The 24374-nt window shown below is 45.0% G+C and overlaps 1 protein-coding gene across 3 annotated transcripts in view; it reads left to right on the top strand.

Moving 5' to 3' along the window:
* LOC110089096 (retroviral integration site protein Fli-1 homolog) overlaps positions 1-24374 on the top strand; it is a 38934-nt gene extending 14560 nt beyond the window's left edge. The window contains exons 2-9 of one of the 3 annotated variants that reach the window (XM_020811910.3): positions 8577-8785; positions 13061-13215; positions 13717-13920; positions 15044-15127; positions 15842-15907; positions 18033-18092; positions 21173-21223; positions 21876-24374. In XM_020811910.3, the coding sequence (XP_020667569.3) occupies positions 8577-8785; positions 13061-13215; positions 13717-13920; positions 15044-15127; positions 15842-15907; positions 18033-18092; positions 21173-21223; positions 21876-22390 (1344 nt within the window). In that variant the 3' untranslated portion in view covers positions 22391-24374. Of the gene's footprint in view, positions 1-8576; positions 8786-13057; positions 13216-13716; positions 13921-15043; positions 15128-15841; positions 15908-18032; positions 18093-21172; positions 21224-21875 lie in introns of all 3 variants that reach the window. The other 2 variants (XM_020811909.3, XM_020811908.3) reach the window with 2 other exon arrangements.

Raw genomic sequence — 24374 nt, 5'->3', positions numbered from 1 at the left:
CAGCTTTAGTGTCTTTCACCTTATACCAATTACCCACTTATCTGTAGAAACAAGAGCACCATTACTAACTTTAGACTTCTGAGTAATTCAACACCAAACAGATACGATTTAAAAAGCTCCATTTGGCACCAGAGTTTCTGTCTTTTTAGCTGGAAGGAACCTCTGAACCATTTCCCTTGCAGCTGCCACCTGTAATTTCCAAATCTGAATTTCCTGCAGAAATTCCCAATTAAGGATGCTATTTAAAATGGAAGAATCATTAAAAAAACAAACCAAGAGCCCTCAATTGAAGGAGGGATGGGTGCATGTAAGACTACTGATTTGAAATGGCTTAAGTGCTGTTCCTACAGCACCAGATTACTGCTGAGGTGTTCAATACTAAAATTGATTTAATCTTTCTTTTTCCTATCCCTGCTTTCCAGTCAGTAAGAATGTTCAAGGCAGCTAATAATCAGTGATTGCCGAGCAATAAACCTTTGAAGGCAAAAAATTTATTTATTTATTTATTTATTTATTTATTTATTTATTTATTTATTTATTTATTTATTTATTTATTTATTTATTTATTTATTGAACTTGTATGCCGCCCATCTAGACATAGTCTACTCTGGGCGGCTCACAGAACACAAAGTAAAACAACAGAAATAAATTAGCAGTTAACAACACATAGATAGTAATTCAAGATGGAGAGAATAAAAAGAAAATTAAAGAGTGCCCGGAGGGAAAGCCTTCTGAATAACCAGATCTTAAGTTAGTTTTTTAAAATGCCCAGCTAGGGGGCCAAAACCGAGAAGGCCCCGTGTCTTGTTTTTTTCTTTCCGGGCCTCCCTCGGCATTAGGCTCCTCAGTCGCCCCTCCTGACTAGAACGGGCGATACGAATAGATCTAGCCGCCTAGAGTGGTCGAATAAGACCAGATAGGCGGGATAGAAATAAAATAAATAAATAAATAAATAAATAAATCTAGGTGGGAGGAAGCGTTCCGCCATGTATCGAGGGCCTAAACTGTTTAGGGCCTTGTATAGGGTTGCCGGATGTCAGGCAGACAAAGATAAAAACCTTTAAAATGTCAGGCTTTTGTATATTTTATGTTATAGTTTTGGATGGGAGGGGGAGAGGTTGAAGGACCCCCTTCGCCCTGGCTTTCCCCACCCCCACCTGCTTGCCCACCCCCAGTATTTTGAAATATAAAAGCCTCCATTGAATTTATTTTTAATTTTTAACATGACTGTTTCTTGGTCGGTTTACTAAGAGACATCTATTGGCAGCTATTGTAATAAAATTGTATTGATTGTGGGTTTAATCTGGAACGATTCAAATGAAACATTCAATATGTCCTCCTTTGTCCTCCTTTTTGTCTTTCTATGTCCTCCTTTCGGTACCCGTGTATCTGGCAACCCTAGCCTTGTATGTAATCATTAATACTTAAAAATGAACCAGAAATCAAAGTATTAAAACATATAAGAGGTGACGGAGCTATGAATTTAGCAACCTGTGTCTCAGCTGGACGTATCTGAACTACAAGTGCTTTAAAACAGACCAAGAAAGAGTCTTGGGCATGATTGCTCAGAAGTGAGACCCACTCTTTACACAACTGGTGGGCGACATCTGTAGACGGATAGATAATAGTCCGGCAGTCCAGGGGGGCCACCCTTTCCCCACATCTGGTTTGAGACACTTTTGCACTCATGCTGGCACATTGCTGGCACTCAGAACCCAGACTTTTTGAGGTCTTTAACATTCTCTGCCACCCTCTCGTCTTCCACCCTGAAGGTCATATTTCAAAAGGCAACCTTTCAAACTATTCAGATGTGTGTGTGTTTTTTAAAAATGACAAAAGGTCTCCTGTTTTGTCTCCTTTAACATCTCACTGGAAAGGTAAATCCTAGTCCTCAGAATCTGATATACTGCTTATATCCATGGAGGCTTCAGTCATATCTAGAAAAATGGCCACACCCTCCAGAAATCCCATAGTGGTTGTTTTGTTGTTGTTGCTTTTAACAAGGAGTGCTTTATGCTGATGCTAGTGGACATCACTGCATCCTGCCAGCATCATGGGGAAGAATGTGTTCCTCCTTTGGTCTAACTCATATTCCCAGAATGCTCCTGGTCCAGAAGAGAAATTTCTCTATATTCACTGTCTCCACATAGACTGTTTAACTTTTTTGGGTCTTAACATGCAGGTGCTCAGGGGCCCTGATCGAGAACCGGGTTACTCTGGGGAAGAGGCAAAGAGTTAGATTCCCCCCTCCCTCAAGTCCTAACACCAGGATCCCACAGTAGATCAGCTTCCCAGGCTGGCCAGCTACTGATAAAAAGAAGAAATCTGGCCATCAAGGCAAGCCCAGTGACTCATGTAACATGCCTCTTAGCCCTTGAACGGCTGTGTTTCTGCTGGAGAGATTATCCCGGACAGAAATCTGGCTCACATCCAGCCTGTTGTTCTATTTCCCAGTAACTTCTCCTTTGCTGTTTGAAGGGCCCACACCCTCCTGAGCCCACTTGGCTTCAGAACTGCGTGTCGGTCACATGGGCATCAGGCGACGGGCAGCTCGTTCCTCGCATGGACCCTTTTATGCAATGCAGGGGATCCAACCCTTTTTATCTCTGGGCTTAGCAGCGTGCATGCAGCCCCGCGGACCTTGCTGGACAACACCGTCCCTCATTTCTCTGTGTCGGGACCGAGCAAACATTTTTCTAACTAAAATGGTGGCGAAAGAAACAGAAGGAAGGGGTTGTGGGGGGAAAAGGAGGAGGAAGAAAGAGACCCATAGGAATAGCACTCTGTTTGTAGATCCAGAAAAGTCACTAGGGAGAACACCTGGCTTATTTGACTCTCTTGTCCTAATGAAGATCACTTAGTGTATGCATTTGTTCTCTGCTCCAACATGATACAGACTAAGGATGCTCCATGACCATGCAATGCTGCATGGGAGAGGCACACAGAAAACTAGGGTTACGTTTGTATTGCAGAGTGTTGAATTTCTGTTTAAATTCTGTAAATCAGAAGTACAGGGATTTACAAGGTAGAATAGCTTCACGTTTTCTAGAGTAGTCCACCCCTTTTCTTCATCCACTGGCAACTACAGTCTCAATAACTCACCCTGAGACATTAGTAGGAGAAATAATAAAAGGTTTCATTACTTTCGATTGAACAGATCAAACAGCAAACTGACAAACACAACTGCTTTCAGAAACAGACTCTAGAGAGGGAAGAAGCCCTGAAGAGTGCTGGATAGATTGACACTAGTGTAACCAGGGCTCATAGGAATGATCCCCTGAGATTGATCCTCCTGAGCCCAGAAAGGCATGTAAAATCTTCTCCAGGCAGCATGCAAAGTTTTTAAAACTCCAGCAGTTTGAAGACAGCAGTATGCATGAGAAGGGTAAGGCTACTAGCATAAAATAGATTCAAAGTAGATTTGGCTTCTGGCGCTGCAACATTTTGTTGCCAATCTGATTCGCTTCAATCTTGTCATCTTCCCAGCCTTACAGGCCCTGCTTATTCAAGCAGAGGAACTCAAGCTTGGGTGCAGAATGCCCCCCCCCCAAAAGAAACAAACCACAGCTCTTCCCTCTGCTGTGGGAATCTTTGCAGTGGATGATAGCATCTTCTACCCGTGCTGGCTGCAGAAATGCCGGCTCAGGGCTCCAGAGACTTCTGCTTTCGATGCATGAGGTGGTTTTGCAGCACCCTTACATCGGAGGGCAAGGAGACAAGGCGCCAGATGCTGGGACTCTGCTGCCAAACAGTATCTGAGGTTAGAAATTGGGTTTTGAAACCACAGAGCATTGGAATGGAGAAGGAGTGCTACCAACGTCAGAGTGAGGTAGCCATTGTAGGCAGAGTTTAGGTAAAATTAAAAACAACAGGTCATTCCTTTCTTTTATTTGTTGCTGTATTTGTACTGTTTGAGACAGAGTGAAGAGGTCCCTGAAATATTTTCTGCCTCTTGTACTAATATATCTGGCCCATAGCTTGGAGTATGACACACCTTAAATTTGGTTTGTGGTATTTTGCTACTCTTGTCTCGACTTCCACAATATCTTGGGTCCACCTTTTATCAAGATGTCTTTTGTTACAGAGTCTTTGAATTTTCATTTCCATTTTAATCCCTGCGTAGCAGAAGTGCAAGGATTCACAGAACAGAATAGCTTCAAGTTTCCCAGAGTAGACCACCCCCTTTTCTCATTAACTGGCATTTACAGTTTCAATAATTAACTGTGAGATATTAGAATGAGAAAGAATCCAAAGGTTTCATGACTTACAACCGGACAGATCAAACAGCAAACGGACAAACAGACTTAACTGCTTCCAGCAACAGACTTCAATAGATCCTAGAGAGATGGGGAAAGCAATGAGCAGAGAGGTAGGCCTCTTTCAATTCCGAGGCTGGGAAAAAATACTTGGTTAGTGCTGGATAGATTGATAGTCACCCATGCCAGGAAAGGTCCCTCCAAGCCAAACCTACTAAAGGCAGCATGCGATGTTGCAAAAAACCCCAACATCTTTGAGCATAGGCAGCACAAATTGGGGGAAATTTATTTATTTATTTATTTATTTATTTATTTATTTATTTATTTATTTATTTATTTATTTATACCCTGCCCATCTAGACCGAAGTCTACTCTGGGCGGCTAACAGTAATAGGTAAAAGTAAAAACAATATAATAAAATAAAAACAACAGTAATAATATAGGAAACTGTTTTGTTTTACTGCTTCCAATATCTCAAACAGATTTCTTCGTTTACCTCTTAAGGATCATGATGTGCTGTCAGGTCAATCCTGACTTGTGGCAATCCTTTCCAAAGTTTTCTAGGTGTACAGTACTCAGAACTGGTTTATCAGCCTCTGACCAGATCTATTTTTGCTACCTGAGACAGACCAGACGCATCCCCTCACTTTTGGCAGTTTCCACCCATTGGAGCCCAGTGAGCTGGCAACCGAATCTAGACATGCTCCATCTCTCCTGTCCTACCATAAATAAGAGACCTAACAACCATTGCAGCCTCCACAGCATTTGTTGTCTGACTCTTGTGGCCAAGGCCTCACTTTGTCTAATGACAGGATCAGTCCTATGTGCAAATACTGGCCAAGTCAAGAACTGGTGTTCCAGCTGGCACACATCCACTTTGAATCCTGCCTGTAACCCTCACCCAGTTTTTTTTGTACAGGCATGTGAGAAAAGCAGAGTTGGTCCTGCCTCTTCAGTAGCTGACTGAGGTACCATCTATGGTTGATGGGACAGGGTGGCCAGATGAAGAAATAGGTGGAGCTCCTGTTCTGGGCTTCATCTCCCAGAATCACTGACCGTTGGCCACACAGGTTGGAGTTCATGAAAGCCAAAGTCAAACTTTCTGGAAGGATGAAGTCTGAGATCCACAGATGCAGAAGAAGAAGGAATTTCAGCTGGTTTGGGTTGTAAAACTTACATTTCCTTCATCTTCCATCCTTGACCTCCAAGCTTGGGGGGCTAGAGGGTAGCCAGCATTGAAGATACCCCTGATTCTACATCTTTAATCCTACTGTGGTCAGAATGTGCTCCTCCAGATGTTGCCGGACTACAATGCTCAGCAGCCTATTCAGTGTTATCAACAGAGAGGAATGCTGGGAGTTATGGTCCAAGAGGACCGCACTCTGCCTACAATTTCTCTAATGACAGTTTGATGGGCAAGTACTAAGGAGGTGGTGGTTGCCTTTATTTAGGCCAAGTTTAAGACAAGTTTCATTGACTCTGGCCAAGCAAATGTCTTCAAAAAGGCAGATGTAGACTGGGAAGTGTAGTCAGTGTCTAGTTAGGAAGTATAGGTGGCAAATGTGGTACAAAGCCATCACAAAGGCAGGGCAACCAGGTCTTGGATCCAGGCTGCCAATATCTAAAGTGTGCAAAAAAAAAAATCACAGCTAGAATGGTGCAAACCCACTTGCGTTGAGCACGGATACATATTGCCTTCCATTGCTCTTCTCTGGGGCAGAAGAAAACACAAAGCAGGTGGGCTCGGCATGGAACCATTATGGCTTTTGCATACTAGGGGAGTGGTCACACAGAGAAACAGAAGGTCATTTGAACTGCTTTGGACCCGTCCAATGTGATCTCTTCCCCTGCAATCACACAACATGCTGGGAAATGCACTCCAGCCCTCCCTGATCCCAGACCTTTTTGGCCCAACTGGTGTGGCTCTACGTTTTTTTTGGGGGGGGGGCAGGATGGCGTGCTTCCCTGACAAGATTGAAGGGAGGTGGCTCCTGTTTAAGTGACTCTTTCCTATTTGATGCGGTGTGTGCCTTTGCAGCTGTCCGACTGCCCCTTCAGAGCCTCCTCCATCATCTTCCTGCAATGAGCCAACCTCGAGTTTCACCAGTATGGTAGCAAAGACCTTGCCCCCAAATTTGCTTTTGACGCCTCCGACATGTCCCTCCTGGACTCTTGATCCCTAATCCGGAGGGGACTGGAAGTCTTCCGCGTCCAGACTTCCTAGCTCCAGCACCCGTTGCGAATAGCCCCCTCCCTCTGTTTCCTGACCTGGAGGGAGGGAGCGTGGCTTGCGTCAGTGCCCAAGAATTCCATTGTTGAGCAAGGCAAGGGGATGGCATCCCTAAGCATTGTGGTGTTTCTTCTTGCGTGACCTGTGTGACTGTCTTTGAAAGAACTAAACAGAACCCCCTTGGAACTTGCTAGGATGTTCTGGTTGCAACGTACACTTAAAAAAAAATTGCTTTGTGTTTCTTAGAATTTGATGTTCCATTTCTTTTCCTTCCGAGAGACTGGCCCTACTCAAAAGGCAGTGGGAGCGTCACTGGACTCAGGCGGCGAATTCTGGAATAGAGTTGAATGGCAGCATGCTCATCTTTTAATTTATTATCATATTTCCTTGCCACTGGCGGACACCACTTGGATTTCTTCTGCTTTGAGTAACAGAGTTGGTTCTTTCCCAGAAAAGTGGGAAAATCGCAAATTGTTTGAAAACCTGCAAGAAATGGCAACTGGGTTCCCAAGGGAGGCCTGTTAAGTCATCCCATTGTTTGACTCCAGGCACGTTGTTAAAACTCTTTCATCTGTGGCAGCATTGAAAACTAATTTACTGTAATGGCTTTGTTTTCCTAGAGGATTGTGTGCATTTTGTTCCTCTGTTGTTTGTCTGAGGTTTCTATTTTTTCTTGGCTTCTTTAAGTGCTCTTTTAATGTTGTATTTTATTGTTGGGTTGGTGAGCGGAACTTGGGTTATTAGTGTTACTATACTTTAAGACAACAAATAAACATCTTTCATGGAATACAGGATAAGAATACAGGGTGTCCTATCAACCTCCATTTTTTACTCCATAATAGTCTTGAAAGTTAGGTTCTCTGTGACTTGTCCAAAGTCACCTAGTGAACTTCACAGCTGAGCAGAGATTTGAACCTGGGTCTTCCACTCCTAGTCTGACATTCTTTACTCACTACACTATATAGCTACGTACGTGCCATCAAGTCAATTCTAAATTATGATGGCCCTTTTCAAAGATTTTCAGGTAGCAAATACTAAGAAGTGGTTGATCATTCCCTTCTTCTCGGGGCACCCTGGGATGATTCAGCTTGCCCAGGGTTACACAGGTTGGCTGTCCTTGCAGGAGACACAGTGGGGAACTGAACTCCCAACCTTTGACTCCACAGCCAGGTCCCTAAATCGCTCTGGTTCGTTTTTTGTAGTCAGCCTCTGTTGCTGGACCATTAAGAGCAACGAAAGGATTAGCAGATGATCACATTTCTCCCCATGCCTGAGAGAAGGTTCACCTGCAGATCTGTGTGTATCAGGCTGCAGTAAACGGAAAGGAACCGTGGCCAATGGAAGAACTGGCAACTTTGATAAACTGAATAAAAATGTTTTATGAATGCAATTTAAGCAGACGGGCCAGTTTAGTTTTCCACAGCGTATCCCAAATATACCTTCTGAGTTGTTTTGCATGAAAATGGGGGGTCCTAGGGCAGGATGGAGCATGTTCCTGTTCTGTCAAAGATGGGGAGAACTTGGGGACATTCCTATTTTGGCTTCACAACAGCTCTGTCAGATTGGGAGAGAGTGACTGGCTGGAGGTCATCCAGAGAGCTTCATGGCCGAGTCTAAAGTGACCCTGGATCTCCCAAATCTCAGTGACGTAGTCAAACGTCTACATTGCACTAGCTGGCAGAACTTAAAAAAATTAAGTTTGGACTACATCTATCAGAATCCATCAGCCACCATGTCCAATGGCCACACTGGCTGGAACATTCAGAGAAATTCAGCCTCAGAGAATAATGTTTCCAAGTTCTGCTTGGTGGCTTTAACAACAATCTCTGTAGACATGGCCAGATAACTCTTTTCAGGCGTAGAAACAAACACGATTCCCTGTTTCACACGTGCAGTTTGGCAGCCTGCTGCCTTCACGTGTTGTATATGGGCTCCAAGGAAATCTCAAAGCTGATGTTGTACAAAACAGGAAGTCAGGTTAGATGGCACTCTAGGCTGGTCCAGCTCATCTCTTCTTATTTTCTTCCCTTTTCGCTTACCAGTCAATATAATTGCTTTTCTTTTCTTTTTCTCCCCTCTTCCACCTCCAGGAAGCGCTGTCAGTTGTGAGCGAAGACCAGTCTATATTTGACCCATCCTTCACCACCCCACACCTGCTGAAGACAGAGCTGCCCTCGGTGGATGACTATGGTGGCAAGGAAGACATCGGTCTGGAGGAACCCCAGTGGCCAACGCAGGCCACTACTAACAGGGTCCACGTGGTGAAACAAGAGAATGAACAAGTCAACTGCTCCAACAGGTCAGCAGATGGTCTAGGTTTGGGCAGATGTTGTAGGACAGTTGTCTCCAACCTTGGGTGCCCAGATGTTCTTGGACTACAACTCCCAGTAGCCCTTGCCAGTACAGCTAGTGATGAATGCTTCTGGGCATTTTAGTCCAAGGACATCTGGGGACCCAACGACTGTTGCAGAAGATGTGAAGGGAATAAGCAAGATGAAGGCAATGGGTGGATCTGGGCATATTTTGGAAACGCCGACACCTTTGCAACCAGAAAAATGATTCCTAGTCCCCTTTGAAAGATATATGGTTGATTTCTATTTCTTCTTCTTTGAGAGCTCCAGAGCTTATGAGACTGAAATATAGGTAGCCACCTCTTTTTTCTTTGTCACGTCATGTAAAGGGAAACCTGGATGATGTAGAGAAGACAGATTGACCACTGTGGCAGAAATCTATTATATCTAAGAGTTTGTACTATGTCTCTATAACATTCCTCTCTAATTTTCTCATTGTCTTCTATCTATGGATGCCAACTGATTTGGCTGCCCTTGCTCCTGTACCTCTAATTGCATCAGGATGCACAGGCATGGAGCAAGCATAAACATCAGCCAGCCATCTTCTTTCTCCCTCCAGTGTGCGAAAAGCTATGCCTCCCAACACTCCACAGCTGAAGCACTTGCTAAAGACATGAGAGCAAAGAAGGCTATTTTCCCTGGTCGGCTGGCAGCCTGGGAACTGGAGCAAACAGGCCCATCAAGCTTGTTAGCCATGATGATCATGGCTAGAGATCATGGCTAGCCATGATGATCATGGCTAGAGTTGGAAGGGGCCTCTAAGGCCATTGAGTCCAACCTACTGCTTTATGCAGGAATCCAAATCAAAGCAGATCTGACAAATGGCTGTCCAATTTTCTCTTCAATGTCTCCAGCATTGGAGTGCTCATCACCTCTTGGGGTAGTTGGTTCCATTGTTTTATTGCCCTAATACAGTGGTGCCCCACATAGAGACGATAATCCGTGCAGCAAAAATCGTTGCTATACGGATTCGTCGCTATGCGAAAATAAAAAGCCCATAGGGATGCATTAAAACCCGTTTAATGCGTTCCTATGGGCAAAAATCTCACCTTTATGCGAAAATCCTCCATACGGCGGCCATTTTCACTGCCCAGTAAGCGAGGAATCCGGGCAAAAACACAGCGAGCAGCCATTTTTTTAACCCAGCGGCCATTTTGGAACCGCCGATCAGCTGTTGGGAAATCATCGTTATGCGAAAATTGGTAAGCAGAACAGCTTACCGATCATCGCAAAGCAATTTTTTCCCATTAGAAACATCGCAATGTTTGTCGCTATGCGGATTCGTCGTTAAACGGGGCACCCGTTAAGCAAGGCACCACATGTTTTTCCTGACATTCAGCCGAAATCTTGCTTCCTATAGTTTGAGTCTATTATGATGTGTCCTGCATTCTGAGATAGTTGAGAACAGATCCTGTCCCTTCTCTGTAGGACTGCCTTTCAAGTATATGAAAAGTACTATCAGATCTCCCCTCGGTCTTCTTTTCTCAAGGTTAAACATGCTGAGTTCTTTCAGTCTTACCTCCCAGGGCTTGCTTTCCAGTCCCCTGACCATCCTTGCTACCATCTGCTGGACTTGCTCCAGCCTGTTGGCATCCTTCTTAAAGGGCAATGGCCAGAACATCAGAGATGGACAGGCAGAGGCGTGATGCAGCCCTTCCCTGATTATGCTATAGGGAGGGGGCCCCCTCTGGAGCTGGTGCTGTTTAGAGGCAACCCCCCTTCTTGCTTTTTCACCTAATGCTTGTAATGGGTTGTAGATCACATTCTCTGCTCAAGTTTGTGGCCAATCTTGCAAACCCGCAAGGAAATTGCTCATTTCCCCTCAACTCAGCAGAGAGCATGAGTATCCTTGCATCAACGAACGGGCACCTAGTGCACAGGGGTCAGAGTGCTTCAGGCTTCCTAAACTTGAATAAGCCAAACTTTGTATTAACCGTGTCTATTATTGGGTGGGTGGGTGTGTAGCCCATCACACCTGAAGGGAACATCCAGAAAAATAGGGAGGAATGAATTTACTGGGAGAATAGATCCACCATTGTGGATCTATGCCACTGCTTTTTAACTTAGTATATGCTTTTATATATGAATTTTACATTTACGTGTGCGTTTGGATATTGGTCTATGACCGTATTAAACTTGATCTGATCTGATTTTATCCACCATTGGGGATCCACTGGGAAACCTTCGTGTGTGAGTTGATCCTGGAGTATGGACAGAAATCAATTAATGGAGAACCTGGATAAGGGGTATATTTATAGTAAAGTTTCCCCTTGACAAATGTCCATAAATATATTTATAGAGGGAGTTTATTTCTTGTGTATGTGTTCTGGGGGTACTCTTTAAGTGCCTTGCGTACTTTCTCCTTAAGACTCTCACATATCTTTAAAGCCTTGTTGTTGTGATGGCTGTATGCTGTCAAGTCACTCCTGACGTACGGTGACTCCGTGAACGAACTATCTCCAGAACATCCTCTCCTCAACAGCCCTGTTCAGCTCTTACAAACCTGTGATTTCTTCCACCTTGTATTTGGTCTTCCTCTTTCCTGTTACCTTCCACCTTTGTCAACATTATTGTTTTTTTCCAGATAATCCTGTCTTCTCATTATGTAGGACAGCCTCCGTTTTGTTATTTGTGCTTCCAGAGAAAGGTCAAACTCGATTTGATCTAGGACTCACTTTTTTGTCTTTCTGGCAGCATCACATTTCAAACGAATTGGTTTTTCCCCTCAGCTTTCTTATCGGTGTAGCCTTATTAGGTCACCACAAGGGAGATGTGACTTCACAGCCTGTCAGTGGCAGAATCCGTGGCAGAATTCAGACATCACTATAAACTGTGAGGTATCATGCTCAGAAGAAGCCCTGTGACCTAATCTCTCTCTCTCTCTTCCCCACCCCCAGAGGTACACATTCCTTCCACCCTCCTCTCCAACACATCTGAAAGGAGGAGATGGGCAGATTTTGCTTCAGTTTCTGATTAACAAGGACATGCCTTACCTTCTCTACACAAACAACTGTAGCTACAGTGGACCCTTGACTTACAGACAGCTTGACTTACAGACTTTTTGAGTTACAGTCTTCTCTGGCCGCAAAATTTAGGTTTGACTTGCAGACTGAGATTTGACTTACAGACCAGAAAAAAATGGAACAAAAACAGCCTGTTACGGGATTAATCGGTTTTCAATGCACTGTAGGTCAATGGAGACTTGACTTACAGACTTTTTGACTTGAGAACCGCCTTCCAATACGGATTAAGTTCTCAAGTCAAGACTCCACTGTAATATGAACTATGATATGATTTAAAACAACTGGGGCTGGCCTTACCATTAGGCAGATTGAGATGGCTACAAACTCAACCAGCAGATTTGGAGTGAAAGGATGGCAAATTGTGAGCTGCTAATGTTGTTACTATATTTTTTGCTGTCAGAAGAGGGTGCTTGAGGTTATTCAGCCAAAGCAACTTGGCTGGCCTTGAGGACCTACATCTAGATGAATAGCAGAACGGCAACATGGCCTGTTTCAGAGAGAAGAGCCATCTTTTGAAAGGGCTGTCCAATTCCTGTAGGGCTGATAAAGAGCCATCAAGAGAACAATGAAGGTCATTGAAGTTGTCCAACCACGGCGAGAACCTGGACAGTAGACTTAGCAAGCACACAGATTGCCTGGTATCAGCCTTGTATTGCAATTCTGTTTAAAATATATAAAATATCTCTAATTTTACACCTGTAAATATAAATTGGATACCCAGAGTAGTGTAGTGGACAGAATGAAAGATTAGGGAGAACAGGGTTCAAATCCCCACTCAGTCATGGAACCTTGAGAGTGGAACTGGTAAAACCACTCCTTATATATCTCACTTACCTTGAAAGCGCCATTAGGATCACTGTAAATTGGGTTCAACTTGACGGTACGTAACAAGTATATATTAGCATACACTGGATTTTATTCAAACCAGCCTTTTCTCTGTCCATTCTTTGGACAACATGTCTATTGTTTTCTGAGGGTGGATAACTCCTTGCAACTTCGCCTTAGGTGGTAAAATGTGTTGACACAGTCTCCTAGGGCAGCCCGTTGTGTTGTGATCCAGTAGCGAATGGTCTTGCAAATGTGTATTTATTTTTGAAATACTGGGAGGATATGGAGTTCAGACAGATTGAGCTCCTGGTCCTGAGTGACAATACATTACCTGAGGATCTCCTAAGGCTCCTGTGTCTTCTCCTCCAGCAGACAATCCCCTGTGGACTGTAGCGTCACCCAGAGGAACAAAGCGGGAGGAACAGTCGACCCGTCCCAGGTATCCTATTCCAGCGGATACAACAACCAACGCAGCAGCCCGCCTGCCAATCCTCCTAGCGAAGAGAAGAGGGTCATAGTCCCGGCAGGTCAGTAGAAGATGGTGGGGTCCTTCTCTCCTTCCATTTCTTCCGGGTGCTCTCACCAATGTCCATAAATGGGTGTGCACGGTTGGCAGGCCAGCAGCAGCATATTATTCAGGATTTCATGTTCAAAACCTGAACAGTGACAGACATCACAAGGGAGGGAGGGGGCCCAGAACAGAAAAGGTAATGAAGGAAAATCGACCTGGAATGCAGATAAAAATCTATCTAGCCAGGTAAGTGGGCAACCTCAAATCAGAAAGTTAAAAAATAGGATGGTAAAGCACCCAGCAAATGCAGCAGTTTCTGCTATTGGGGGCTTACTTTCCGCATCATCTTATCAATAGCCCACATGTCACTTGGGGAGTTTTTCCGGACCCTGTTCTACTATAGCTTTCGAAATTGCTGCCATCATTGATTTCTCCAGGTGCAGGTGCCTTATGCTTCGTTCAGTGTCCGTTCTGAGTGGCTCAGTCCCAACCCTCGTTACCCATATCTTTCCAACAGATCCCAGTGTATGGACCCATGAACACGTCCGCCAGTGGCTGGACTGGGCGGTGAAAGAGTATGGCCTCCTTGATGTCGAAACCAGCCTCTTCCAGCATATAGATGGCAAGGAGTTGTGTAAACTCGGCAAGGAAGGTTTCTTGAGGCTCACCTCGTCCTACAATGCAGACATCCTGCTGTCTCACCTCTCTTATCTGCGCCAGAGTAAGTCCAACAGGAGGCTGGCGGGGCGGGGTGGCTCCATCTTGGGACATCTGGAGAAGGTAGACTGTCGCGATCTCAAAGTATATGCATATAGGTATCATATGGGTGTCATATTAGTATATGGGACACCTGTGATGTCACAGAGAGGTGATCATCTTCTCTGCTGTATGATGTGTATGGGATGGGGCTATAGCAAATGATGTCTTGAGGCCATTGTGGTTGGGTAAAGGGGAGAGGGAAGACACAGCAACTGATACATAGAGAAGCCAGGTCAAATATGGATATTCATGTAGATACACTGGAATATGGAAACACCTCCAGGAACAGGAAGACTTTCATACGTATAAAGGCTTTCTGCCTTTGGTAAAGAGGTAGGCAGGGTGGCATAGCTGGGCTGGTGGCCCGTTTGCTTTAAAGGATGACTCTCCAACCTGCTGTAGCTTAGTGGAACAGCAGAGGCTGTTCCTTCTCGAACAGTGGTTCCCAACCTTGGGTTTGGACCGCAACTCCCAGAAATCCTGTTCAGCGCAGCTAGTGGTGAAAGCTTCTTGGAGTTTTAGTCCAAGAACCTTTGGGGACCCAAGGTTGGGAACCACTGCTCTAGAAGGTCCCACGTTGAGTTGTTGGTATCTCCAGGCTGCAGAAACTGCTAACTGAAACTCTGGAGCGCCACCGCGTGTCAACCAGCGTTGATGAGATGAGGTTGCCAATTTAACTCTTTAGGGAGGGGCCAGGTTGCCGGGTTCAGTCCCCATTGCCAGCTGCCAGTCTGGTGGGCTTCGGAAGGTGGAACTGGAGGAGGTTGCTGCTGACGTGTCCTTTTCCCAAGGATCTACGGGGGAGCTTGTGCAAGCCTTGAAAATAATGGATTCAGTTTTACACGTTAATGTTACAACAGTTGCTTTCATATTAAATGGGAGGAATGCAACAAATGTTTAAAAAATATCTTGATGCTAAAATGTGTGAAATGTGTGGATGGCTCATTTGGCTTGTCCCCTCATTTAATGTGAAAGTAAGGATTTTAACATTGATGCATTCAGTTAACGTTCTGTTTGCACGTTTTGGTCTAGTGGAAAGCCTGCTAACCACCGTTATTTGTTGGCTTGTTTCCCGTCCTGCACAGGCAGCCCTACTTTTACTTATCCACCTGCACCCGTCATTACCCAGCAACCTCCGCCACCCCCTCCAAGAGTCCAGGTCAAATCCGGTAAGTTAACCATAGAAATCTATTGCCCTTTAAGCAAAGGAGATAATGATGACAACAAATAGGATAGTTGTGGATGGAATAGGAACAATGTCTTGCAACTGTAATACAGTAAGACTGCAATGTCTGCAGGGGATTGGTTCCAAGCTCTCTTGTGGATGGCGGAAACTGCAGATAATAGCAAACACTGTAGGGTCTGGTTCCTTCTAGTGGCTAGTTCAGGTAATACATCTTGGAAATATACAGTATATATATTCTTTTTATATTTTCAGGCCACGGATATGTGAAATCGTGGATACTGATCCGCGGATACAGTGATCCTACTGGACACTGTTACTAGAGAGCAAGCTACAGAGAGCTAACTACAAGGCCTGGTTATTGGCTTGATCAGTCCTCCTCTTCTTGGGGGTGGAGTGGATCTACTTCTACAGTGCATGGAAAAGATTTGATGTTCTCCCTGGCAGCTTCTGTCTCTAATGGCTTCCTTTTGAGCATGGTACAGCAGCTGCCTTCCACGGCCTTTAATTATTCAGTTCCTGGGGAAGCAAATAGATCTTCCATTTCTGTACCGTTCAACCCAAGTAGCTGTGAAGAATATTCATAAAATATGCCGCTGCCTCCCTTTATTTTCCAAGACTGGGCTTCTCATCTTTGCTATAGCTGTTATACTTTGACCCAAAACCTGTGTCTCTGCCTAACGGGGACGTCTTCTTGCAGAATCTTCATATGAGGAGATCCGTCGGAGCAGCTGGGGCGGCAGCCCTATCAGCGCAACTCCCAAAGGTAGCGTTTGTTGATGTGCACCGTGGGGAAGAGTTTCTCTACCGCCAACTGTGCAGGAATAAATGCCAAAGTTTCTGTTTTTCTGTGTTCTTTGAAGGCACGTCCCTAGATCTGTAAATAGCAAGGGAGGGCATCTATCAGGGGCCACTAATAATGGCTGCAAGCTACTGCTAGAATATCCGTCGATACCAACAAATAAAGCCACGTGGTCCTTACCCAGTACAAGAGCAAGGGCAGGTGATACCTTTATTAGAGCACTCCAAGAAAAAGCTAGCTTTCAATCTATACCGGTCTTCATCAAGTGGTGGACCCATTCATTATGGGTAGTGCAGAAGAAGAAGAAAAAACAACAATCCAGGGTCCTCCCCGAAATCATGCCAGATGTCCACGCCACGCCTGTTTCGTAAAAGTGAGTTCCAAAAGGCAGGCTGCGAACCCCAGTCCGAAGGTTTCCGTTTCCACCCTGACTGTTCGATTCTCTCTCCCAGCTCACCGAACGAAGGGATGCCAGAAATCCAGCTTCTCCCTCTTCCCCATCGCCTTCTTTTGCAACAGATTTCTACGTGGCCAGAAAAGGTTCCCATTAGTGCAGGGGGGAAAACATGGACTTTTCCCCTGCACTATCCACAATATAGGGTTGATGAAAACTAGCATAGGTCGGAAACTAGCCATTTTTTTAGTGGATTTTTCAGTGGTCTAATAAAAGTATCACATGTCCTTCCTTTCGCTGTTGTTGTTTAGTCGTTAAGTTGTGCCCGACTCTTCGTGACCCCATGGACCAGAGCATGGCAGGCCCTCCTGTCTTCCACTGCCTCCCGGAGTTGGGCCAAATTCATGTTGGTCCCTTTGATGAGACTGTCCAACCATCTCGTCCTCTGTCATTCCCTTCTCCTCTTGCCTTCACACTTTCCCAACATCAGGGTCTTTTCCAGGGAATCTTGTCCTTCCTTTCTTTCATACCAGTCCATAAGTTGCTGAAAAGCAGAAGGAGGACAGAGCTATTTCCTTCAAGCACGACTTAGGTTGTTGAGATAATCAGGTGAGGCCTTTCTCTTGGTCTCACTGCCTTCACAGCTGTGCTTGGTGGAGAGGACCTTCTCTGCTGCTGCTCCCAGACTCAGGAACTTCACACATACACACACACCCAAAGGGCCAGGCTGGCCCCATCTTGGCTATCCTGCAAGCAGACAAAGACCTTCCCTTTCACGCAGGCTTTTTCCTTGGCAACTGGCTGTCTGAGGAGTTTTTCTGTTTGGTTTTTTGTTTTTAAATGAATTGTGCCTTGTTGCTTTTAGTACCGATTCCATTTTACCATTTTTAGTATAGTATTTATTTAATTCTTTTCAAATATTTGTACACTTGCTGCTTTTGCTTTTAAATATTGTGGCTTTTCACGAGGTAAAGTGCCTTGAGACCTTTTTTTCAGGAGAAAGCTAGGGTAACAATATTTTAAATAAAATAAAATAAATCTTTGCGGCTGACATGGAAAACAGATACCAGACGATAGGCAAAGTCTGTCACAAAATATTTTGCCGCATAAGGAGAAGGACGAGAGGACACCCACTTCTGCTCTATGTACAAAACTGTACTGGACTAGCAGTTGATTTATGCTAAAGACTGACAAGTCATAGCATCTCAGAAATAGCTGGATAACTGTATTAAATCTGTTGCATTTAAAAAAACAGTGTGTCTTGTGACTTAGGAGCCTGACCTGGCGAAAGTTTTCAGGGCCCGTAGCCCACTTTTGCATCAGAAGGGGTGGGTCTACGACCCAGAAAAGCTTAAGCCAAAGAAAGCACATGCTACAGAACTACGTACTTGTTGGTTTGTGTTTCCCAAGACAGGCGGCTGGCTTAGGGTGTGCAGGGAAAGCTTTGGGGTTCCCTCTACTTCCCTCTCCCAACACCTGGGGGGCTGCCTCCCAGTGCCTGACGCCGTTGACCCTTTCTGCCTAAGGGCAGGGCAGGGCCAGAGCAGATTTGACAGCTCCCCTTTTCTGGATGGACCCTTCCTATCTGTCAAAGGAAACAGTGGCACTTCCGGTGAATGGATCCAGTTTTCCTCCACGAACATCTTCGTGTTGTGCCTTCTTTAAGGCTCTCATTTCTTCTCTTCCCCCTTTCAGGTTCCCTGCCGCAGAACGCAGGAGTGGGGCGGACTCCAGATTCTACACGTGTTGCACCAGGTACCATTGTACACCCGCAACAAACTAGCATTTCTAGTAGAGATGCCTTAGAGCTGCATGCTTTTTAAAAATAAAAAAAAAATTAAAAATGAGAAAACAGCCTCTGTTCCTATGCCGTTTCAATAAATGCAGCTTTTGGGTCCCAACTCCCATCCAACCTAACCAGCATAGCCAGTAAGGATGAATGCTGGGTGTTGTAGTCTTGGAACAGATGAAGGCTGCTTTATGTCCACCCTTGCTTTAACTGCATGCTAAACCTTTGGAGTTGCTGCTGTCTCCATCTCCACCCACAACTTTGGGAGATCAAGTTATTAAAGAAGGACAGGCAAAGTCCCTTCTAGGCTGTAGCTCTCATGAGCTGCTAGCAGAAGAGTTGAGGAATGCTGGGCATTGTAGTGCAAGAACATCTGGAAGCCACCCTTTGCCCACTCCCATATTATGGAAAGAAGAGCAGACTGTACGGTGGGTTTGGTTTTTCATGTGTTTGCTCCTAATCAGACTCCCATTCTGTTTTTTAAAAAAGAAATATGGGCTTTATGGAATGATGGTCGTAAACATATTTACATGAAAATCTTAAGAAACAGATTTTGCTTCTGGAGATGGTGGGAAGATGCTGGGCTAGGATGGCTCTGTTTTCAAAAAAGGAGAAATACAATATCAAAAAGTGGAGATCAGTTTGCATACATTCCGAGGTCAATATATATGCACAGATAGATGTACATTCAAAGAATGATGGTGGTGGTGGTGGTGGTGGTGGTGGGGATGATGATGATGATGATGATGATGATGATGATGATGATGATGATGATGATAATAATAATAATAATAATAATAATAATAATAATAATAATAATAATAATAATAATAATAATAATAATAATAATAATAATAATAATAATAATAATAATAATAATAATAATAATAAACAACTTTCCCAACCTCACACTCTGTTTGGCCATGACTTTCCCCTTCTTTTGTGCTTCAGCACATGGCTGACTTATAATAATAATAATAATGTCAAGTCAATGTATTCTCAAAGGCTTGTCAAGTCAATAATGTCAAGTCAGTTCTGACTAATGATGACTCTTTTTCAGGGTTTTCCAAGTAGAGAATACTCAGTTTATCGTTCTCTTTTTCTGGGGTGCCCTGGGACGCTGCAGCTTGCCCAAGGCCACCCAGGTTGGCTCTTCTCCCTGGAGGAACAGGGGAACTTGCAACTCCACAGCCAGATCCCTAAACCACTGTGCTCTTCAGCCAGCTTTAGAAAAGATTACTATTACAGTGGTGCCCCGCATAGCGACAATAATCCGTGCAGCCAAAATCGTCGCTATACGGATCCGTCGCTATGTGAAAAGAAAAAGCCCATAGGAGTGCATTAAACCCCGTTTAATGCGTTCCTATGGGCTTAAAACTCACCGTTCTGTGAAAATCCTCCATACGGTCGCTCATTAAGCGAGGCACCACTGTATTTAAATAGAAATACCACACACTTCCTCAGACAGGGGCCGACTCTGTCCAGCTGGCTTCTGTGCCCATTCTATCTTCTCTCCTAGTGCTGCTTCATGCGCATAGCCAGCTTCAAGGTTGCTGCTTCCGCTCCCTTATGTTTCTTTTTATTTAAACCATTCGTACAGGAAAAGCCCTCGGATGGGATGGCTTCCATCAAAAGACTGGTGTTGGACGGCTGTCCAAAGACAGGTTTCTCCCCTGTAAAGCAGGACCCACGGCCTACCAGAATAGGAGTTTTGATTTCACCGGCCCAAATCCTGATGCTTAGTTCCATTGATTCCAAAGGGACCTACTCTGTGATTTACTTTAGTGCTGGAAGTCATAGTTAGAGCAGGTCCATTTGATTCAATGGAATGAACAGAGGAGATGACTCGCCAAATCACCATTGATTCAGTGGGCCTACTCTAGTGTGATTTGCTACGCTGAGCTCAGGATTTTAGCCACTGTGTCCAGGAAAAGATTTTTGGCAAGTGTCAAAAGTACATTTCTATAAAAGTGCTGGTGGGGAAAAAGCTATTTAAAATACATTTAGTAAATGAAATAATTAATCAACCCTACCAAGATGGTGTTTTGAACTCAGCTCCCTATCTACAACAATATCTACAAGAATGTGACGACTCTCCAGTGGTTAGGTTTTATCCTTTCTAAAATGGCGAGCTGTGTTTTGTTACTTTGTACCCACCTGTGCTTGGTTTGGAAGTCTGGATTCTTATTTCTGAATACTCTTCCTTTTAGAATGTGTGTGTGTGTGCGCGCGCACACACACACACACACACACACACACACACACACACACACACACACACACACACTAGGACTGCTTCATCCATGAGGTCTTGGTTCCAAGCTGCCCTTGTGGATGCTAAAAACCTCGGATAATAATGATTCCTGTACATAGCATGGTCTCTGGTTCCCTCTATTGGCCAAGTCTGGTAATCACACCATGGAAATATGTATTTCTGACTTACCTTGATTTTTTTTCTTACTTTTCCCTATTCTTTTTTTCATTGTAGCTATTATTGAATTGTCATGTACTTACCTGTGTTTTATTGTCTGATTTTGAATTGGAAGCCGCCTAGAGTGGTCTGGTAGTCCAGATAGGCGGGGTATAAATCAAATCAAATCAAATCAAATCAAATCAAATCAATCAATCAATCAATCAATCAATCAATCAATCAATCAATCAATCAATCAATCAATCAATCAATTTTCAGATTGTGGATAAGTGAAATGTGGATACCAGTCTCACGGATATAGAGGTCTTACTGTACTCTGTGTGCATATATGTTTCTCTGTGAAGATAAATGTCAGGATTCTGACCTAGCCTTCCACCTGTGATCTGTCTCTTTTGTGCAGAGATTTGTTTCCATTTAGAGTCAAATTCATCCATTGAGCCTTAGAAGCAATCTCTGAACTAGTATAGCCCTGAATGTAGGTGTATCACCTTAGCCCAATTTAGGCAAGAGACAGGCTCCAAATACACTGAGGCATGGCAGGTGATGGGGAGAGGCGGATGGGGAAGAGAACCTTTCTTGACTCTGCCCTCTTGCTGATTCTCCTTTTGTTTGCAGCAGATCCATATCAAGTGCTGGGACCCACTAGCAGCCGCTTGGCAAACCCAGGTGGGTCCAAATTTCTGATCTTCTGGGAAGCTGTGGGTAGACATAGTAGGATTTGGAAGGGTATGCCCCGTCTTTTCACAAAGCGATGGCAAGGGGGAGCTTAACCTGTTGGATTTTTGCCTGACCTGCTGCTATTTCAAAGCTAGAAGGTGAGTGGAATGCAGCAAACAGACGGTGGTAAAGCCCTCCAACTGATGTAGCAAGTCAAGCTGTGACCTGCAGTGACCCCATCCAACCTGATGGCACCCAATGGGTTGGATTTGTGACTCCCGGAAGTCCTCAGCTCACCGGGGGTTGTGGCCCAACACATATGGGAGCGCCAGGTTTGGAAAGGCTGATTTGCAAAGGATGTTGTTGGACTACATTTCCCAGAGTTCCCAGGCAGCAGGGCCAGTAGTCAAGGATCCTGGGAGTTGTTGACTCAAAACATTTGGAATACAAAGTTGGAAAAAAGCATTCACATTTACAGTTTGACCTGCCTTTTCAGGTCCATCCAATTGCTGAAGAGCATCATAAAAAAACAGGCTTCCCACCCACCCCCTTTCTCCACCCACCTCCTTTCTGGCAGCAAAACAAGTCTGGAGGAAATGTCAGATACATTGGCCTGGCAAGGAGCAAAGGGCTGCTAACCCATCTCTTGTCTCCCTGGCAGGCAGTGGCCAGATCCAGCTGTGGCAGTTCCTCCTGGAGCTGCTGTCGGACAGCAGCAATGCCAACTGCATCACCTGGGAGGGGACGAACGGCGAGTTCAAGATGACGGATCCCGACGAAGTAGCGCGGCGGTGGGGCGAGCGCAAGAGTAAGCCCAACATGAACTACGACAAGCTGAGCCGGGCGCTGCGCTACTACTACGACAAGAGCATCATGACCAAAGTCCACGGCAAGCGCTACGCCTACAAGTTCGACTTCCAAGGCATCAACCAAGCCCAGCAGGGTCAGCCGGGGGATCCTGCCCTTTACAAGTACCACCACACGGACCTGCCTTATCTTCCCCCCTATCACCAGCAGAAGGTGGGCTTCGGCCTGGGCCACACCACGCAGATGCCTGCTTCCTCGGCCGGCTTCTTTGGGAGCCCCTCTCCTTACTGGAATTCCAGCAGTGGGAACATCTACCCCAATGCCAACATGCCAAGACAGGCCAGCAGCCATTTGAGTTCCTTCTATTAGTCTCTGGGTGTTTTGGAGACCCCCTGAACTTCTGCTACTCACTCAAACATCCACAAGTCCCCCCAGAATCCAGTCAGCTTAAAGACACAAGAAGGTGATAGCCATCGTGACTGTGGCGAGTCATAGGGGAAACCCTTTCCTGTCCTTTTCACTCTTCCATAAAGCCATCTGTTGTTCTCATTTATCCCTGGATTCAGCTCGAACCTCTCAGCCAACCGGCTCCCCTATTTTCACGAGATCTTTAATTCCTTGCACAAGATGGGAGGGACGAGCCATTCCAGGAGATGTAGAGATGCTTGGTATCCTTGTGCTGGTATCTTTTAGTACAGGGATTCCCAACTTTGGGCCCTCAAGATGGTCTTAGACTACAATTCCCAGAAGCCTTCACCACTCGCTGTGCTGGCCAGGATTTTTGGGAATGGTAATCCAAGAACATCTGGGGACTCAAGGTTGGGAACCCCTGTCTTAGTATCAGGGAGTTGCTTGTTTAGTCTCTCTTTCTGTGTGGCAAAAGACAATGTGGCTCTACCTCCAGTCCCTCCACACACCCCTTCCCTTGGTCCAACTCAATTAGCTCTTGCGCAGCGGTTAAACTGCTGCGCTGCAGCCAAAACTGTGCTCACGACCTGGGGTTCAATCCCAGGTAGCCGGCTCGAGGTTCACTCAGCCTTCCATCCTTCTGAGGTTGGTAAAATGAGTAGTCAGCTCGCTGTTGGGGCAGTAATTAACTTGTAAACGGCCCAGAGAGTGCTTGAAGCACCATTGGGTGGTATATAAGCAGCTTGATTTGCTTTTTGAAGCTTTCTTCAACTTTGGGGAAGTGGAGGTGTCCAGAGTCCACTGCCGTACCTGAAGACAGCAAGTGAGCTTGGAAGGCCCAGTCATGAGGCACCTTCACGGACTCTCTGCTAACCCTTTCCCTCTTGACAAAAAATGGACGTGACCAGAACCTTATTTCTGGTGGGGGAGGGGAGAAAGAAACTAAACTTGTCCTCATCCCCCACCAAAACAAATTGTGCTTTTTGCTCCATTCAGCCAACGAACAATTCATTTTTTTCCCAATAGAAAGAGGAAGAAGAAAGGGGGGGCTGCCACAGGCTGCAGAAAAGGTCTACGTGTGGTGTTATGCATCCCTTGACCTTCCTGGAAACATTGCATTTTGGGCAGTTTCCTCAGTTTTTTTTAGTTCCAATCCCCATGTATGTTTCAAATGTGCATTAAGGGGCCTGCTCCCTCATTTTTTTACAGCACATATAGCAGTCCTTCACTATTGTGACCAATCTCTAACAGTTCCTGATCCAGCAGTAAAAAAAAAATATTAAGTGTTAAGCGGTCTTGGGGGGAGAGACACAGCACACAGAAAATAATGGCAGCTCCGGTTGATCTTGTTAACAACAAATTCCACCGCGTTTCACAGCGTTTGGTGCAGCGACGGATCCTACCAATTTCAGGCTTGCTGGGGATGGGGGTGGTTCAAAATGGCATGGTTGCTATCTTTAAAGGAATATTTGCAGTGCTTTGGAAGGAAGGGGGGGTGCCACAATTTGATAAGTGCCTATTGGCCAGCATCCATGCCACATTCACCACTATTGCTTTTGCTCCCTTAGTGGAGTCCGGTTTGTAAAACCTAAGGAAAAAATGTTCATGAAACGGAGCCAAAAAGAAGAGAAATTCTCAAATGATTTCCAATGAATTCACGGAGCTCTAGCTAGACCTAACTGCAGCAGCGAAAAAATGAAACTGAGCTAACTTTTAGGGCAGGCGGACCATGAGGTCCTAGGGGGCGGAGCCAAAAGTGTAACTTTAAGCTCTAGAATATTCCGAGGCCTCTGCGCATGCGCAGATTTAACCCATTAGTGTGATTTCACAGAGGCCATGAAGAAGAACCTATAAATGCCCATGTGCAGTTTAACAAATAAATTGTATGAGGCACTCGCCTGGCCTGAAGGATGAGAGAGAGCAAATGAACCAAAAAACAAACAAA

Source organism: Pogona vitticeps, chromosome 9 (genome assembly GCF_051106095.1).
Source record: "Pogona vitticeps strain Pit_001003342236 chromosome 9, PviZW2.1, whole genome shotgun sequence".
NCBI lineage: Eukaryota > Metazoa > Chordata > Lepidosauria > Squamata > Agamidae > Pogona > Pogona vitticeps.
Note: the sequence above shows the minus strand (reverse complement) of the source record. Positions and strands in the feature narration are given on the sequence as shown.